At 44.1% G+C, this 20,033-nt stretch overlaps 1 protein-coding gene across 1 annotated transcript; it reads right to left on the reverse strand.

Moving 5' to 3' along the window:
• Positions 1-1,141: 1,141 nt before the first annotated feature.
• Positions 1,142-19,627, reverse strand: tbc1d2b (TBC1 domain family, member 2B). The gene is made up of 13 exons (XM_064312223.1): positions 19,229-19,627; positions 17,782-17,932; positions 14,501-14,654; positions 12,147-12,310; positions 11,170-11,402; positions 8,116-8,508; positions 7,627-7,737; positions 6,732-6,934; positions 5,827-6,318; positions 5,240-5,357; positions 4,521-4,706; positions 3,988-4,109; positions 1,142-3,424 (listed from the first exon to the last, which is right to left on the reverse strand). The coding sequence occupies exons 1-13, from the start codon at positions 19,565-19,567 to the stop codon at positions 3,229-3,231; spliced, it is 2,862 nt and encodes a 953-aa protein (XP_064168293.1). The 5' UTR covers positions 19,568-19,627; the 3' UTR covers positions 1,142-3,228.
• Positions 19,628-20,033: the final 406 nt, after the last annotated feature.

Below are 20,033 nucleotides of genomic sequence, written 5' to 3' on the forward strand. Positions count from 1 at the left end.
TAAAGGTATGACCACTTTACCCTTTTTTTTAGATCTCCAGTTTTTGGAAAATTTGTAGCACCAGGTCATGAGTGACCACAGATGAACAGTCACACTTGACTTTTTTTAAATATCCAGATGGGATTTAAAGAATTTCATGAATTTCTGAAGCACAGATGTGAAAATACCCCAATGACTACAACAGCAGTGTGTGTGTGCGCATGTGTGTTCGGATAGGCATGCAGCCATAATCACCAGACTGCAAGAAGGAAGAGCTGTGCTGGCTGTACCTTTACACGCATCAGCTCATCCGTTTAGTTCTATGGAATTAAAATGGGCGAATGGCTGCTGCGGACACGTCGCTGCCTGCTTCATTTACCCTTTGATTTCAGCCACTGGCACAAAAGAGCAATGCCCGGCTCCAAGCAAGCCACAGACAGGTCATGTGATTCCACAGGACATTGATCCTCTTATTTCTTCATAACAGCCTCACCTTCTCTTTGTCATCCTTCATTCTTCACCTTCTCATTACAATGTCACTGTTGACTACAGATCAATTACCCATAAGGCACTGAAATTATTTAATGGCAGACAGATATTAAGATGAAGCATTGTCTTGAGAATCAGCTTTGCCTGTAAGAATGTGACTGTCCTCACTTTCATACTTTGGCATGCATTCAAGAAGCTTATCTGATCCTTCTTCCCCAGTTGCCTTGACAACCAGCCAGGCCATTCCATTACAATAAAAAGAGGTTTAGTATTCTCTCTCATACACACACATGAACACACACACAGACATGCATACAACAGAGAACACACACACACGCACACAGACATACATGTGTTTACACAGTACACTAAGAATCACATAAAAAATATTTTAAGAGCGAGTGTGCATAGTCTGCATGTAGTATCATGGTTTGGAATCCGTACTTCATCCTCTGTATAAAGTGAAAATGACCTTGCCAGCCATCTTCGGTTTAGTTTCATTCCAGTTCTAAACAACAAAAATGGTTCACAGTGACACATATTTGAGCAGTTTTTCACCCAGCAGAACAGTGGACAGACACCCCATGAATCCTCTTGAAAATGCACACCCTATCCTATTGTGTTCATAGACTCAATAATAAATATAAAGGAAAATAAAGGAAAGAAGCAACACTGGCAGCTATAGGAGGGTTTATTGACTACTCATACCTTTGATACAAAACATGAATATAAAGCAAATATACTGCAATACTACAGGGGAACAGAAACATTCAGAATAACATATATGACGATCAGGACAGTTCAGAAGTTTCAGAAAGACAGTGCCCATCCATGTCAATGCTAAATCTCTCGAGCACAACATTTGCAGGGTTATGTGCAATACATTTGGTGAGGAAATATAACTGGAATTCCCCATTACAGCTTATTCCATACAAGAGTGAACAACAGAAAAAGTATTTTTTTTTTTTAAAAGGCTATACTTGATTGTTTTGAATTTTTTTTGTATGCCAGATAATACACAGTACTTCAAACAGAGAGTAATATAATACGGTGTGACAGAAAATCTCCAGCTGATTTACAAAAAAAGAGCAACATCTAAAAAACTGGAAGAAAAGTAAAACATTCTGGCTCCCTAACAGAGTATATGTTATAATTCTTTCTGTACATTGTTGGTCACATATTGACAATGAAAATATTACAGCATATAGTATCGCCAATTAAAAAAGATTTCTAATTCAGCATGGAAAAAAATATGAAAAGTTACAGATAAGGGACACTGATTAATATTTTGTCATTGTTTGGGTCTGAAAGGGGAAATAAGCCACAATTCGCAATAACTATTTTTCTCGCTAAGGAGATGGCAGGAAAAAAACAATGCTGCATGTTATCAAAAAGGGACAAACTTAACAATTCAGGTCCAGAGAGACCAGCTCTCCAAATAAACTTCACAGTACTTCCATGATTAACATTCTTCATTGTTTACATTTGGACTAGACAGCATCATTCTGATAATATGCTATTATGACCAGAGGAGAATACAGGACTGTAATGACAATACCACAGCGACAAAATACAATAGAATTCATTGCAGCAACACATTTATGAATAATTATGTGAAAATGTGATTGATCGATATTGGAAGTTAGAAATGGGCCCGACATCATAACATTCATTAGATATGCCATAAAAGGAATGTAAAATGTATAAAGTGTAAACAAAAGGACTATTGTAAAGAGCAGGATAAAAGTTCTAGGTGTTAAGACTTTATATATAAAAAAATAATACAAAAAACTTCCCTTATGTGAAATGTCCTTCAACCAGACGGATAAACTAGAGCAAACCGCAAGGTGGAAAAATCCCCTTAATAACCTGCTGTCTATAGCAGCTAATGGACCTGGAAGCCTTCTACATGAATGACTGACAACACACTGACAGTACACAATGATGCCTGAGTCTAACCTTCCACACGGTTCATCTCTCTGTAGGAAACTGTAAAACACAGTACCTTGGCTGTAAAGCTAGCCAGGTGCCACAGCCATGAACAAGTAATTCAGGGGAGCACGTATACGATGTCTGGTATAAGGAGGAGGTGAACACCATCTACTCAAACATGGCAGCGACAGTACATTTAAAGCAGAGGAAACAAGCCGCAGCAAGAGAAAATAGGTTGATGCAATCTAAAGAAGCTTGTGCACTGCAATAATGTGTACAGCATGCAACCAATCCGTGCCTGCTTCCGTTTACTCAGATGAGAATCTGTTTATTTTACAATAAAAAAGTGAAAAAAGTTGGTGAGTACAAATACTGATTTTGATCACTTGAAGGGCCAACGTCACTGGTAAAATTTACAAGCTGCATGGCAATGGAATTTTACTTTCAGCCCTCTCAGCCTAACAATCCCCACCATGAACGCACTAAGAATGTAAAACAAAAGGAAAAGTGGGTATGATGGAACTGTTAAAAATACCAGTAAACATACCAGGCCCTCACAATCCATGGATCTGTCAAAAATACCAGTAATAACAGCAGGCCTCCGGACCACAATCTGCCAAATGCCTGCAGATCAAGAATGAATAACATTTCCAGCTCAAATACCTCTCGCATGAATACACCTTAAGACATGTCCAGCATATCAGGGTCTCTCAGAGTAGTGAATCTGCTGAGTCACCCTGGGAATGCAGCCCCGGGAATGCAGCCCTGGACCCACAGAGACAAATGCGCTCTCTCCACTGGCTGGCCCGTGAGGTGGCTGATCTTCAGCTAGTTGTCCTCCTCATCGTCGCTGATGAGCGTCCGACCGTCAGGGTCGGTCGCCCGCTCTTTCAGGAACGTCTGGCGAATGGCCTCCAGCTCGGTCAGCTCCAGGCGGACCCGCTCCAGGTGGAAGGTGCGACGGTTCTGGATTTGCCTGAGGGGGAAGGGGTTCATGTCCACGAAGGCTATGTTCATCAGCTTCCTGCAGAGGGAGACAGAGTGCAGCGTTAAGCCCCCTGTTTATGTTTCAAACAGGTCAGATATGATGCAGCTTTCAAAGACTGCCATCAAATACATCCTTCCTTTCTTCCTTCCCTCCATCCCTGCCCCCTCATCTATTTGATGCCATGCCAGGGAATGCTAGAATTGTTTAATAAATGATGCATCCTTGTTTGCCTCCTTCAGTGAAGGATACAATGATAAAGCCTTTGTGGAAGCCATCTGACCTGAATGTGACTGCAAGTCCCACAATGCTTTGCATCCAACCAGGGTTAGATCAAGTCAGTGACTGACAGCTCACTGTAGCTCCATCCATTCAAAAAGCCTCAGTCATCCATCACTAGCTCATATATACATAGTTATATTTTACAGACAGCCAAATGAGCTAATATTAATTACAAATTGTAAATACACACATGTAAAATATTTGACCATTTGTATGGCATTCAATGTGGCATAATATCAATTGCCAATATTAATGTAATATCCAGATGAACCAGGGATATATTCGTATCTTTCAGAAAGAGCCTGAAAAGGCCTTTTTACCTCGCATCCAGAATAGTGTGCGTGAAATAGCGGAGGTACTTGAAAATGGCCATGGAGTCCTGCAGCTTGAGAAACTCCTCCTCTTTGTACTTGAAAAGAGCGAGGGCAAAGCGAAACATGATCTGAGGAAGACAAAAGAGAGTGAGTAACAGTTAGAGCGAGAGAGTGAGAGGTGAGAGAGAGGGATATAACCCCAGAGAACGCCAATGTCACAGGGAAGACCCACCCACCTATCCATATATTACCAGGGCCATGCACTGCCTTGTTGTAAAGCACATTTTAATATAGCAGGTGCTCATGGCAGATGTACTTTAAAGAATATTAATATTCTACTTTATTCTATATTCTCCTGGGGCAGCATAAATTCACATTTCACTGGATACATTTTACCAGAATATACGTATAGCTACATTTCTTCAAAGTTTCTAATATTAGCACTCAGATAATCCTGAATCTCTTCACACAGTAGGAGACTAAGACTACTTTCTGACCTGCCTGCATTTGAGATTCAGTCCATCCAGCTGTGGCCTTACCTTGGGCCCCTCGTACAGAAAGGCGTCCCAGATTTTGAAGAGGATGTCGCTAACCACGCTGTCCACAAACACCACCAGGAACCAGTTGAAGGTGATGAGGGAGAAGTCCACTTTGTGGAGCTCAAAATGGCTGTGGAGACGAGGGAGCTTCTCGCTCATCAGGTCCTTGAACACGCGCTGATCAACCTGGAGATACATGGAGGGCGAGACTCAGAACCGCGGCGCTCCCGCTAACCTCCACGCTTCATTCAGCCCAGTCCTCATAAACGTAGTCCACCATCAAAGTGCTCATCCAATCATAACAGGAATAAAAAATGTAAAAAAATTTCCAAAAGTATATGTTAATAAAACTGGATAAAATGTTCCCACCTTAAATAAGGTTACGCTTTATTATCTCATTATATGAACTTGTGTGTTCCCTTTCTATTGTTTAGATAAGCATCATAAACATCTGACATATGCAATGGTTGTGAGCAGCATTAGAGAAAACGTGGCGTAAGATGGACTTCCTACACTGCGTGCAAGTGTTGACACACTCCAGGTCTATGTGTTTGCGTGATGTTGGCCTGCTGTTAAGCTACAGAAGACAATCACAGATCATGCCTCTGAACAGCACGCTTGGTCAAACGATGATGAGATCATCATCATGTGACACAGCATATCTCTGGGCCTCACAGAGGCCCACCTCCTCAGTCATTCAGGCAAGTAGGCAGGCTTACCTGTGACCCGAGCAGTGTCTTGGTGTAGTAGTCTCGCGGCATGAACACTTCTACGAGGACAACGAGGCACCAGAAGGCATCTACCTCTTCCAGATAGAGGAGAGCGATGGCAGCCAGTCTGGAGGGCAGACAGAGAACCACAGCATCAGTTTCTACAGTAAATAATTCAGAGAAGAACCAGCAGGGTGCTCCGCCCACTATCTGACCGCACCTATAAATATCCATCCTGTGGTTATTATTCTCTCATTGTTCACCTGGAGTACATGAGCATTACTACAATAGTACAGGACAATATGCATAAGATCTACAAGAAACAGCATAAAACAGTGCCATATTGTTACAGTCTATCATCCAAGGTCTGGATTTCATCAACTTTTGTCCTTAAGATTAAATGTAATTTAAATATAATTTTTGGATTCTGAAAAAACTGTCTGGCAGGTTAATTGTGAGATTGTTGAACTCACCAAACAGTGTATATGATGAAAGATTGTTTAAGTTATTTGTAAATCTAGATTACAGATTTTTAGGCCTGGATTCTAAGCATAAAGATAATGCAGGTGGGCAGGAGAGGAGGCCCGTGGAGCTACCTGTTGAGGCCCTGGCAGTAGCCGATGTCAGGGTTCCTCCATGAAAAGGCCATGAGCACGTTCCTCAGTTTGTGGATTCCCTGGGACTCCGGGGAGGAGTAGTGCTTGTTGTTGGGCAGCGTGCGCAGCAGGTCCAGCTCGATCTGCTTGGAGGCGGGGTTCTGCTTCTCCCGGGCCACGCCCAGCAGGTTCTCATAGTATTTGTCCTTTTCGCTCTCCGGGAACTTCTTGATGTGGAAGTCCACACACGAGCGCCACACCTTGGAGCGGTGCTCGTGCGGCACGCCGCTCCGCACCAGGGCCTTCAGCTCTGGCGACCGCACCATGTCCCGGGTACCCATCCCCGCCAGGTAGTTCTCCCACTTCACCCCCACCGACACCTCCTGCTCCGTCAGGGACAGGGACTTCAGGTCCAGCGCCCGCACCTTTGCCACCAGCCTCTCCTCCTCGTCATCCTCCGGGACGGTCTTGAAGCCGTACACGTCGTACTCGCTGCGGGAGGAAGGAGGGGGTGAATAAAGAGAATCCACAAGAGCACAGACACTGCCCCGTACCAACAACATCCATGTGGAAAAGCCACTCGGAAACACCAAAATGTTACTTTATCATTTATTATTTCAGTGGGTACAAGCAAGACACCTTTCAATGTGCTCACAGGACTGCTCACTTGAAGAGAAATGATAAAGGTAAAATTTGGGTGTCATAACATTAAATAATGAGTCAAAGTAACTTGGCAAGTAGAAACACTGGATTTACTGTCCGGCGAGTGACACAGAATGAGATGTTGTGTGAGACTCTGGCTGAGTTGTGATGAACACGGTGGGGTGATGTCACATGAAAGTTTGAGAGTGATGTCAGCGGGAGGTTTAGCAGGGGGTCGGGGCGAGGGGGTGGGGCTGCAGTACCTGACGGGGTGGGGCTTGAGGATCTGCTGCTCCTGCTGGTCATCGCCCCCGCCTTCCACCTGCAGGGCGTCCTCCAGCAGGCGGGAGATGACCTCGCGCGCCGGACTCTGCTCTGAGGAAGAGCACACCGGGTTCTTCACCTCCTGCAGTAGCACCAGGTACTTACTCTCCACCTGGCACAGCTTGGCCTCCAGAGCTGTGTACTGTCAGCACAGGAGATACGCACAGTTAACAGAGTTACAACGCAAGAGTACTGGGAACAAGGGAGGGACGCAGTCATGCATGATCCATCTTTGCACAACTCTTCATGACGTCTTTTAAAACGTAGAAGTCCACTTATGTATATTTAGAATTTTTTTTAACTTTTCGTGCTAAAAGAAACTAATAACAAAAATAAAAAAAGGCAAATAGAGATTTAGTAGTGTACTTGCAGGATAAAAAGTTAACAAAATATTGCATAAGTGTACGTACAACACATACAACATGTGCACATGCAGCATTGGGACCAGCTATAGAAAGACACACAATAAATGGAAAGGTAGTGCACTGATCACCTTGGATATGCAATCCGGTCGCAGAATACATTACTACATACAAAAACTACACACGTTTAAAAAAAAAAAATGTATTTAACAGCATGAATGACTTTTGTGCATCGTATTGTAGAACAAGTAATTCAGTTGAATTTCCCTTCCAAGAAAGCTGACTCAGCAGTGCTTACTTCTCAGAACTATGATAGGATCTCTCTCATTTGTGCTAAAATTGTGTGAGCCTCATTACACAGACAGACAGTCAGACAGACATGCACACACACACACACAAGCTTCTTCCTTTACTTGCATGGTACACTTCCTGTGCTAAGGCCAGAGGGACGCTAAGAGGAAGCTGACATTACCTTGGCCTCCATGGCCTTCTCTCTCCCCTCCGCATTTCGACGCAGGACAGTCAGCTCCAAGATCTCTTTATTCAGGAACTTGTTCTGGTTCTTGTAGCCTTCGAGACAGTCCTAATATCAGGCAGAAATATCACAATTTTAGCACCGAGTATTTACCCTTTTTTGCAATGCCAAAGCTACCGCTAATCGCCACAAAGACTCAAGTTACCAGGGATTCCCGGTTACCCAGTTTCTAAAGAATGACGCTGCTTCCTCATAGTCTACTTAGTCTAACACTGTCTTGTAATTCCTCCCAAAATGTACCAGATATCATTTGCTTATCATTGTTCATTTGAGTTCTGGAATGGAAACAGAGTATTCACAGAGGAGTGGGAGGACAAGAATGGACTGAATCAGCAGCATGAACATGCAGTGAACAGTGAATGTGCATGCAGAGAACAGATTCAAATCTTAAGAGTGAGCGCAGCTGCCACACACTGCAGGTTCTACCTTCATTTTGTCCAGCTCCTGACACTCCCGGCCGACAGAGACCGGCGAGCTGCATTCGGTGGGGCTGGCCTCCTCGCTGCCCCCAGCCCCACCCCCGGCCCCGCCCTGCTGCTGCGACAGTTTGATGATGACCTCGTCCTTGGCCTGGATGGTCTCCATGAGCATGCTCAGCTGCTCGTTCATCTCCCCCACCTTGTTCTTCAGCGTCTTCAGTTCCTGCTGCAGGTTTTCCTTCTCCAGCGCCAGCTTCTCCATGTGCCCGCAGAGGGCCTGGATCTGGCCGTCCCTCTCTTTGAGGAGCGGGGACGTGCTCTGTGGCCCCTCGGGGCCCGCCGCTGGCCACCTCTCAGTCTGAGAGCTCCGCAGGGTCTGCTGCAGGAGCCTCACCAGCTCCTGAGAGAGAAGGGAGACGGCCATAAGAACCAGCACCATGATGACTACTGGGGTTAACACTTTAAGGCCCCACACACAGCAGCTAAACAAACCTTACCGACATCTAAGTGAGACCAGCAAGCGTGCACACGCACGCACGCACACACACATGCACAGACCCTATACAAACACACATGCACAGTGACACAATGCATTTTCAGGGAAAGCTGACCTAAAGAAATAAAACCTAAATAAGGCATACAGACTGGCAGTGTACACACACACACACACACACACACTGCATATTCGGACTTACCAAAATAAGAAAAAATCCTAGTTTGCCAGCATTCATTATAATTTAACTTAAAGCCGACTCAACAGTTTAGATCATGATTGTGGCATACATAGATGCTACAGACTGCTTTTATACTTGACACTGACCCAACTGAATGAAACCTGTTGAATTAATCAACTTGCAGTCTTTATCCTAATGCTGCTTCTGCAACATAACTGTCATCATCAAATGACCAGTGCATGTGTGGATGCTTCCTGTGAGCACCACAGGGGCCACTCTGTGTTGCTTAGATCAACCTCCGCAGACGAGAAGACAGAAGCAGCAAATGACTCAATCGCTATTCCTCCCGTCAACAGGAAGCCAGACATGTCTTCTTAGGAGTCCCTTCTCTCAACAGCCTGAGATACAGTACAAACAAATGCACTGTACACATGACACAATTCCATCTATCAACTGTTTAATCCAATAGCAGTATTTTATAAAAAAACAGTAATTGCTAAAATTTTGGGAATGCTGTAGCAATTGAATATCTCTCTTAAGAAAGTTGAGTAACTCGCTATCCTGTAGCATTTTGATTTGCCAGAGACAAATTTCATTACAAAACATAACGAGGCGGCCAAGCAATCCAATTTGTTCACTGGACAGCTGAATGCTTTCCACAGAGTGTGGTTAATTTGTTCCACTGACTTCAACTAGGGGAGAAATTTGCAACAACAGCTCTGCGATCTAGAGAACTATTAGGTCTAATTCTCCATAATCTGCTACTAAAACACAATCAGGGCCCGGGAGTTTTGTCTACTCAAACTCCTGTTAACTCCATCTAATTTAATTTCAGACACATCAGATTTAATTCCGAGTCAGTTCAATGGAGACAAGTACAGCTCTCATGAAGGCAACACAGTTTTTGTAAAACTAACAGCCAATGAGCTCCTGCATCATTTTCCATGCAGCGAGGCATTCATCAGGCCCAGGCTAATGGGCTAGCTCAGGAAAACACAGCACTGCCACAAGTACCACAAGGGACCAACTTCAATCTCTGCACTCACTTATCCAAATTACAAAATGAGCTTGATGATTCATGCATTGCAATTTTGTTATTGTTTAGTGCCCATTTGCATAATGTTACTGTGCTTACTAAGGGTTTAGATAAATTGAATCTACAGCACACCCTGAGTGCTTTTACACACCCACAGCTGCAGTTTATTTTTTATGTTTGGTGCCGGCATTCAGCACATGGACGCTGAGAATTATTTCTAGCCTCATATGTGGCAGCATTAAATTGTGTGAAGAAAGAGTTGAAATGTCACGAGTTATTTAGTGCGACACCGTGCGCTCTTTCATGTCTATTTTTAGACAAGCGGGGGCGTGTGTGTTTGTGAGAACTGAGACATCTGTGTTATACACGTGGCCAGGCGTACAGCTGGGGTAAGCACATGGGGGAACTTCTCAATAAAAAAAGAAAGTCACAAGGTGGAAAATAGCGAGGTCACAAGAGCCTCTCTCCCCGCCCTCTGCTAATGAGGAATAAGCCACCGTCTCTTGTGACCTGAAGTAGGCGGATGACATGTTCACCTGCTGCCACCACCGTTGTGCTGTCCACCTAAGGTACTTCCCCGAAATTGCTTGAAGTTGTATACTGAAAACTCCCAGTTATAGCTGGGTTATCCGTGTTAAAAATTAAGAAACGCAAGCCACTGTAGAATAAATCGCACAAGTAATGAGGATTATGCAATGCCAAAGGATGGAGACTTTTAACAGCAACTGCCCTATGGACAGTCGTCACAGTCTTATCGCAACCTGGCGTCCATATTGCCACCCTCAGAGCCTAAGAGACTAAGCCCATCTGCTCAGGAGCCCTGAGAGAGGCTCTTGGTGAGTAATGGCTCAGCAATGGCTCTGACGGTGAGAATATGAATGTCAGGCTGTGGCGGGCAGGGCGTGGTCATGTGGAATACAGACATGTCACAGTTCTGATAATACAAGCGTAAGACACATGAGCTGAAGCAGAAAACAGCATCCAAGCAAACAGACGTAACCGTAAACATGGAGCAAGTAGAAAGCTGCGAAGGGAAGTGACACGTTGCCACTTCCTTCTTTCTCCTCGGCAGTGTGTGAATGACTGACTGGCCCCATGGAGGAAGGGAGAGGGAAAGGGCCAGGCTGCAGGAAATCCCCCACGCTCACTAATCAGGCCCTCAGCAGACAGCCGCCAGGCCCCGAGACAGAGCGGCCCTTCACTCCCGCGCTAATCGCCCCGGGTGACGTGCAGCCCTTCACTGTGGGGTGATGTATACCGTTCCGCCTCCTCGTTAGATATGCGGTGGGCCTGATCTATGTGTGGCCACCGTGGGTGGGGTGGGGGGTACCCACGATACCCTGCGGCGCACCTTCTGACTGGCCAGCTCCTCCCGCAGCCTCCCCAGCACCTCCTCCTGGTTCTGCAGCCGCAGCTGGGCCTCGGACGCCTTGCTCCCGTTACACTCCACGGGCGACGTCTCCGTGCTCCGGCTCAGCCTGCCGGAGCTCATCATGTCCCTCAGGAAGGGCAGCCGGGGGCGCGAGGAGGAGGAGGTGGAAGAGGAGCGCCCGAAATCGAACGTGAACGCAGAGCCAATGGAGTCTGGGGCAAAGGACAGGGGAGAGGAGAGACAGACAGGTGGATTAAACATCCACGCCACATTTCTGATTCATTTCATACTATAACTAAAGTCTGGGAATATAAAGGAAGAGCTCTGCTGGATAAGGCCATTACCTAGGCTGCTCAGTAAAGGCTTTTGTTTACTATAGCTCATCTGATTTTTCAACAGACAATAAACTTTTCACTTCCTCAAAAGAATGTGAGCACAACAGTGTAAAGTTGTTGGGGTTAGGTCACCAGACTTTACCTTTTCTAGCGCAGCTGTTTGTAAATATAGGGAAGTATCACATGTACAGCATGCCATACAAATATGACTATTTCCTGTTCTGCAGAAAGATTTCACATCGTATTTTCTACATATACCAATAATGTTAAAAGAAACAATCATTTATGATACAATATAATGAGATATATTTCTGTTTGTTGAGGCCTTTAAAGTTTTCCACACAAAGTTTTAATAAGAGATGTCAGAGTCATCTGGGGGCAGGTCAACATGGTATGTAACGAATGTAGCAAAACATACAGATACGATGCAGGGTTGCATTTGAAAATTTCTTAAAGCAATAGGACTCGAAAATAAAAGAAAATGGAACATATTTTAAAAGGCTAGTGGCCACTTCACATGGGCAACTGCATCCTGCAACCACCACAGGCTATAATGCAGTGGCTATCTAACACAGAAGTACATGGAAGCATGGGTACTGTAAGCTAAAAAAGGCTCCTCACGTCTATGAGTGTCAGAATGAGGTTTTTTGGAGATGTCTGCCATCTGGTCCTGCAGGTCCTTGGACGGGTGGTCCACCATCTCCCAGTCCTCATTGCTGGCTGTGTAGAACACGCTTCGCCTTCCCTCTCCGCCCCGCCCTGGCCGCAGCTGGGACACAGAGTTCCTGACAGCGCCCCAAAGAGGACAGAGGGGAGGGAGAGAGGAGGGGGGGAGAGAGAGGTAGAGAGAGGGAGAGAGATAGAGAACACACAGTCAGTCTGGGCCAGGGGTTCCCAGCACTGGCCCCCTGGGCATGCCATGACAGCAAGTTGGGTTTTGTTCCAAACGGGACGTGATCATTAAGCTTGTTGGAGCTTTCAACTTGGTTCTGAAACAGTGCATTACCAGGCCATTGTCCTGCTTGAAAAACCCTGTTGTAGCAGAGTGGCTCGGAGTACACAAACCAATTAAAATTTCAGGAGCTGTAGGACCTCGTTTCAACATTCAGTATTAATTTACCGAAGAAATGTGTCACCCTCTATTCCGCTCAATTGAGTGATTCAAGCACACAATAGGCATCCAATCCAAACATGATTTCAATCAGTGGGGCTGTTTAGGGTACAGTTACAGCTGTTTGAGCATAGTTTGCTGTCATCTCCATAGATAAGACTTGCCGCTCTGAAGACACAATCGATCTCTTTACTCCACTATCTTATGGTAATTAGGAGGCATCTCCTTGTCTGCGAGAAGACAGGTTGAAGGTGATTCATTAGTTGAAATTTTTTGGCATTCTACGCCCCACTACATTTAAGGTAATATCTGCTTTCTCAAGGCATAGCCTACTGTATGCAGGAAATTATTTTGTATACTTCTTCAGACTGGTGCAACTTCCAGTTGACCAGTTCTGCTTTTTATTTTTAAGCAAGACAAACTCTAAGTTTGTTTACGAAATGGTACTCCTGAATACCGGCAGATTTGTGCAGTTGCAGTAGATCTGGAGGGTTTTCACATCACAGTCCTGTGCAGCTGCTTTAGGAACTTTATTTGGAATTTTATTTACACCCAGCCAGGCTCAAATCTTTGGCATTCCACTGCACTACGTCACTCCTGCGGATGTTTCCAGACTTCCAGATGTGCAGAAGCAGTCTGGAAGCGCTTTTGCCAGCACACAATGCAGACCTATTCTCGCCTAACAAAGCAGGTGAGAAAAAGTTCAGTTTCAATCCAAACTGCAGCTACCTAATTTTGAAGGAAACCAATCATGAAATGAGAACAAATTTTTCAAATTTATTATGAACTCAAATTAATTACTTGGATCCGTATTCAAATGCTGGTTCATCTTAAAAACGTACGCATCATCACTTCATGAAAGTGTGTTTAAGAAGCCTGCCTAACATAGTAGATAATAAATACTGAGCATTTCCTGCCTTGCAGGTGTGAGTGAATGCACATCTCTCTGCAGTGAAATAGCTGGAACTTCAAACAGGACTTGGGAAGGACAATCAACAGGGGTTTTCTCATTCAAACATACATATAAACAAAAAAATGAATCAAAACACACATTCCTAATATCGACATCCTCTAAACATACAGTACAGCCGATATATATAAACCAGCCTGACGAATAACACTTAAACTGTGACAGAAACCTGGGTCACATGGAAGCCCAGGTCAGGTGCAATGCCACTGTAGTGAAACTAATTTCGCAGCAGCATACAGCCTCTGGAAACATAACATCACTGTGCAAGCTGCTGTGGAGCTAGTTAAAGTGCATTTTCTTGTGCCAATCCACAAACTGTTGATGCCCCTTCACTATTCATTGTTAAACCAGCAGGTCAGGAGAAACCTCCGTAAACATCTATGGCAGGGGCGCAAAACAAGGGCCAATCCGTTTCAGGATTTTGTGCCAACTTCCGCCTGTAATTATTTAATTAGCTCAATCGAATCTCAATCTCTTGATACATTCGATACCTCTTCATATCTTGATACATTTGTATAAGCAACAACTACAGCAAAATACCCAAGGTGTATTGTAAATATTTTACAGAGCTCAAGCACAGGAGTTAACCCGCATAGTTTCTTTACAGCTGTCAGAAAAGTAAAACTAAAGTAACTGGTTGGAAGAAAAGCCAGTGTGTAGACTTTCCTCCAGAATGGGAATTGTCCTTCGTGGCACACAAAACTGTCTGATCAGAAACAAAAAACTAATACTTAAATACCATTAAGTAAGAGAACAATCCCTTTAATGCTTACAGTGATAATAAATTAATGTCCCATCAAAGATTAGTGTGTAGACAGCTTTGAGTGCCCCTCCCTTTGACTGTCCTTATACCTTTTTAATAGTAAATGCAGCATTTTAATCGCCAGGACTCACCTCAATTCTGTGCCCCAGTGCCGGAGGGAAAAGTTGTGGGGGGTGGGGCCACGGGCAGAGTTCAGGCCCACCAGGCCATCTGTATTGGTCTCCATGGCAAAGTCACTGCGGACCCTCTCCATGCTACTGCACGGCTTCTCCAGCGAATAGGCATCTGGAACCAGCACAGGGTGTAAGTCAGTGCAGCTTGTCCAGCTCGTCAACATTCATATTGTACAACTTACAGTAAGCATGGAATTTATTTGCCACTGCTTTGCCAAAGAAATTAGCATTTTCAGTCCCAGGAATAGCGCATGGATAGCGGTGCCAAGTACAAATCAAGTCTACAAGCTCCACAAACTGCTGAATTATAGATGCTCAAAGCGGTCTACCTCTCTCTCACCAACTCTCACTCTGACTCACACACCGATTCTCACACTCACTACGCACAGTGATTTCATGAACAGCCCTGGCTCATATCTGGCAAAACATTTGGAAAAGAGGGTGAGGCAATCCCCGGGAAATAACCGTTCATTACGTGGGCCTGTTCAGCCGAGTCATACAGTCCCTGCTAAGTTTCAAACATCACCCTGGACCGGGCAAGTCCCTGCCGTAGGTCCCTATGACAGCAGATTGGGTCGCTGTTCGCCGAATGACATGCTGCTGGTATTAACCAGGGACCAGGGCTGTGGAGAACCACACTGGAACGTCCACAACAACCACAGGCACACTCAGAAAGTTGAGCAGTGACGTCAAGGTGCAGAGATGTACTGATGTGAGATATCACCTTTGCACTTTCGGGCCCTGCAGTTTGCCCATGTGTGTGGTTAAATGCAATGCTAAAGTGCTGTCAACCCAGCTGTCTGTCGAATATATAAGGAGTTGTTTTTTTTCCAATAAGCTAAAAATTTGCAGAAAGCTTTTTCGTTCATGTCACGGTTTTTTTTTTTTTTAACGGTATTTTTGTCCACAACACCTTCTACGTGTAGTAACGGGGAAATAAGTACTTTACCAGTTACAACAGCCAAGAGCAGCAGCAGCCAATTTACAATAAATGCAGCCAGAATAGTGAGAAAAAAGAGTCATGTAATATGTACATATCAGTCATGTCATGTCATATGCACATACCAAAAACAATACCTACACGTGATATAGCTGAAATACAGAATTATATTCCACCACATGAACAATGCTGTTCATCCGTCTAGACCAAAATACTGGCAAGCTCACCTAATGCTTTGACTCAGAGAAGGAGAGTTGAAACAGACGGTCATAAACCCAATCACCATCAGCAGTGCTCCATAACTTGGCCTCAGCCCTGCTTTACCTTTCACTATCAGGCGAATCCTCATATTTTGCATAGTGCATGTCATGTTTCCATTCCCACAGACTTACAGGAAAGCAAAATGTGGGGGAAAAAAAATCTTGGCTCAGACAGGAACTCCTGGCATGGTAATGTTCTGGCAGAGAGCTAAATTAGAAGCAAATGCGACCTCAAATCTGAACCAGCAGCCGTCCCTTTGACAAGCTGAAAACTGAGGACGACAAGCAACAAACCGTATGCCCCAATTAAATGTCTGCAAATGAATGTCTGCAGCCAGGCCCAGCCAGCTGTCAGACGCACAAGAGCGACTATCGTGGCTGCAGGTCACAGCCACCTTAGATACGGGGGTCTTGCTGAAGATGCGCATGCTCATTCGTAAACAAAGATGGAGAAAACAGGCAGGACCAGAAGAGCACAAATACGCTGGAAAGGCAGGTGGCTGAGAGAGCTGGGAAGAAACTTCTGAGCGATGCTCTACAGGGAGCGGTCCACACGCTGATCTCATAGGAATTAACACCATGCGTGCAGTGTGTGGCCAAGCGTTCGTGGTTATGAACGCTAGTATCAGGTTATGGGCTTGTTTGCCACTTCATATCTTAGCATGACCTAGGGTGAGTTGCAAGCCAGCCTAAATGCTACGCATAAATGCAGGGGGATTGCTGATGATAATATTGTGGATGGGTGGTGGCGGACGGGTGGGGGTGGGGGTGGAGGTGGGGGCTTAAAAGCAAAGAAATGGTGCGTCTTCTATTCAAAACCGAAACTTCATTCAGTAGTTGTTGACAATTCATTGTAGGTTACATGTACAACTACACTCATTTTCTTATTTCTGTCAGTTTTTTGCCAATGTCACATTTTGAGTTGTAAAGTTGACAAGCTAGCTGAACAAAGGCAATTTTCCATTTCGGAAGCAGATGACAGCTAAGCAACAAGTGCTTCCTGGTAATTGTTGCTTCTTTAATTCCATGAGCCCACACTCTCGAAGCTAGACTTTGTCCAGGCTAATTTTTGGTTTGTGCAACCTGTGAAAATTAAGAAACTAATCATAAAAAGACACAACTGCTTCAAAATTATACCTATATGCATATACAGTAGCAGCACTCATACATCCAGAAGTGGTGCAGCACTACTTCTACTCAATGCCAGGGGAAAAATAGCACATAAATATACATGCAATTATCAAAACATCTAGTATCTTCTCTGCATGAAATAACTAAAACTGTGCATCTCTAAAACTGTGCAAACTCTTGAACAGAGAATAAGTGAAATGAAGAATGGAAGAAGCATCAAAAAAAATGCCCTACTGGGTTTTGTTCCCACAGTAGCAAGGAGGAAGAGCCATTCTCAGCCAATAGATATTAACCAGGAACAGGCACTTAAGGTAACCATGCCATGACCCTAAACAAGTGGGAACCAGTTCATGGCTGTGATAAATTCATAATTCATGCTACTCAGTAGAGAAGACACCCTCCTATCAATTGGTATGCCTTTCAAAATTTATATCAGACATAATGCAATCTACTCACTCCTTTAACAATAATCTTTTAAGCAAAAATAAGAGTAATTGTCAAATGATAAATATCATTAAGGATCACTTTATTTGCAGACATGTTTACAGAAAGAGATACTCTGAAATCCGCACACAGTTATAATCTCAAAATCAAATGGATTCAGTACAACAGGAAATCTTTGAACTATGGTTTTGATGCATTATATCTGGGTTGTGAAGCATTTGACTATAATCATTTCCAAACAGATAAGTGGAACTGACCCAGGGGCTCCTGGGAAGCAACAGCACACGCCCAGTGTTGCAAGATAATGCTACTTATCTGCAGTGCTGACATAGCACTATTGCGTCAACACTACCGATAAATCCTGAACCGTGTTAATCTTTAGGGATGTTAAGGGGAGCCTGTACACCCAAGGCCCACTGCGAAGGCCACAGGTGACGCTGTGCTTTTACCCGGCCGGTCATTACCTGCGTCTCTGGCCACCAGGCCTGTGTGTGGCTGGGACTGGGTGGGGGAGCTCCAGCTGTCCTGCAGTCCGGATCCTCGCAGGTTACAGAACTCCCATCGCTTCTGTTGCAGCTGCTGCAGCCAATACTGCATCACCTGCCTGTTCGGTGCCTGTTAATCATCAGACAGAGAGAGAAGGAAGAGAAATGGAGAGTGAGCAAACAGTGTGTTTGACACTTGCTCTGGTTCTGGTCGCATTGTGTGTGCGTGCGTTTGCGTGTGCGTGTGTGTTGCAATCACAGCAATAATACAGGATTGTATCCACTAGTGTCCACTAACAACAAAGTAGCCTAACAAACTGTCATTGCGCATTACGCTGGGCTGATGACTCTCAATGATGACGTTCGACATAAGCAAAAGTGTTCGGACCTTGACTTCAAATGCTGTGACCAAAATACACATCATACACATTAAGTCGGTATTGCACACCTTGGCCACGAATTGAATCAACTTAAACAAGTTCCGTTACTGAAGAAAAGGTGTCATTAATTAATTTTGGTTTTAACGTCCGGGAAATATGTGAAAGTCCCACTGCGTCTGCAATAGTCTTTCTGCAAAGTCAGTTGCAACACATAAAACTGAATTTCAAAGCAACCTTTCTTATAAGTCCAACGTTCCAGATTATATACACAGACTGGCTTTCAAAAAAGCATTAATTAAACAGCTTTGACAGTTGGGTGTTATGAGGACACACCGTTATAAGCACCGTTATTAGACCGACTATGTACCCTTGGAATTAAAATGATCCTCACAATTTTAATGTTAAATCGGCCGATTCTAAGATTACCGCGGGTGCTAAATAGGCTATGCATATAGCATACTATACTAGGTCACAATTCATTCGTGTCAAAAAGTAAGCTTTTTTTTAGCTTTCATATGTTTAAGTCGTTTTCCAAGTCGTCTCCTTTAAAGAAACGCCCATGGAACACAAATCTGTAAGTTTATGTCCCTGCCCAAAAACGGACAAAGCGAAAACGCGACTCCACACAAGAAATAAACTCCTGGCAGGCTACTTCCTAAAACGTCTTGCTGCAATATGAGCCGTGCTAGTTAACAAATATTCTGATGTTAAAAGTAATATTTATGCCAGAAACGCTTTCATTTTTATCTTGAATTGTGATGGGGTGTGTTAAGATTTGAAACAGTAGTTTCTAAGGTACAACTTGTGCTCAAATCAGTTATGGGGGCAGTTTTCATTGCCACAATTGTTAAAAGCATCTGACAGCTGATCACATTCTGACTCGATTACTGCAAACATATGTTTTTCAATGTGTCAAATAAGATATATTTTGTACTGTGTTTGTGTAAAACAATGTTTTGCCAAGACCCTTATGTGCAACAAGCCAGTTGTACAGACATGGATTATGAGCAAGATGTGCAATCTAGTGGTACATCTTGGTTCGTTACCTTGAGCAGAAAGTCTTTTCCAGAAGCGTGGATCTCGAACTGCCCCTCTTCCCCCTCGACATCATAGCTGAAACAGGCATCGGCTATTTCAATATATCCCAACGGCAGCGAGTCCTGGGGAGACTTGAAGTAATACAAATAACATTTTCGGGGATCGTAAACGAACCAGCGGGTTTTGAACCCCTTAAGCGGACCCTTGCTTGCAAGTTTGTTCAGATAACCACATAATTTCGATGCCTGGTCCTTCGTCTCATCCGAGTCGGACACCTCGACGGACTTGGTAGCCAAAATCCTAGAGCCCCGAGGACGTTTTGCCTCTCCCCCATCCCCTCCATGCATTTTTCTTTGAAACTTTCTTCTTCTGCCACAGTGGATGCACAGTTAACTGCTTCCATCCGCATGACTGGTCGCTCATAGGCTCGTGATGCTGCAAAGAATTAAGGGAACTGTAGTTTTACTTACCAGAGTTCATTTTTTGTAGTCCATTAAAACGTTTTGCTTGAAAGTGCTCGCTTTCCACTGAATATATTATTTAATGAATTACAACGTGTGTCATTTATCTACAGAAAAGTACGACGAAATTGGGTCTGAATTTAACGACAACGATGCTGAAACGTGCAACTGTTTTTTCCGGCTGACTTTCTGCTGACTATCTGAAAGTCAAATAACTTGAATTAGTTTGTCAAGTGAAACGATTTCAGAAGCTGCTTGTGTAGGTAATGTGTTTACATCTGTAAGCGTTTCTTAAGTCGTGTTAAAAAATACGTTTTAAACCACAGAGAAAATTTTTTCGCCGCCATATTAA

This window comes from Anguilla rostrata, chromosome 16 (assembly GCF_018555375.3).
Source record: "Anguilla rostrata isolate EN2019 chromosome 16, ASM1855537v3, whole genome shotgun sequence".
In the NCBI taxonomy this organism is placed as follows: domain Eukaryota; kingdom Metazoa; phylum Chordata; class Actinopteri; order Anguilliformes; family Anguillidae; genus Anguilla; species Anguilla rostrata.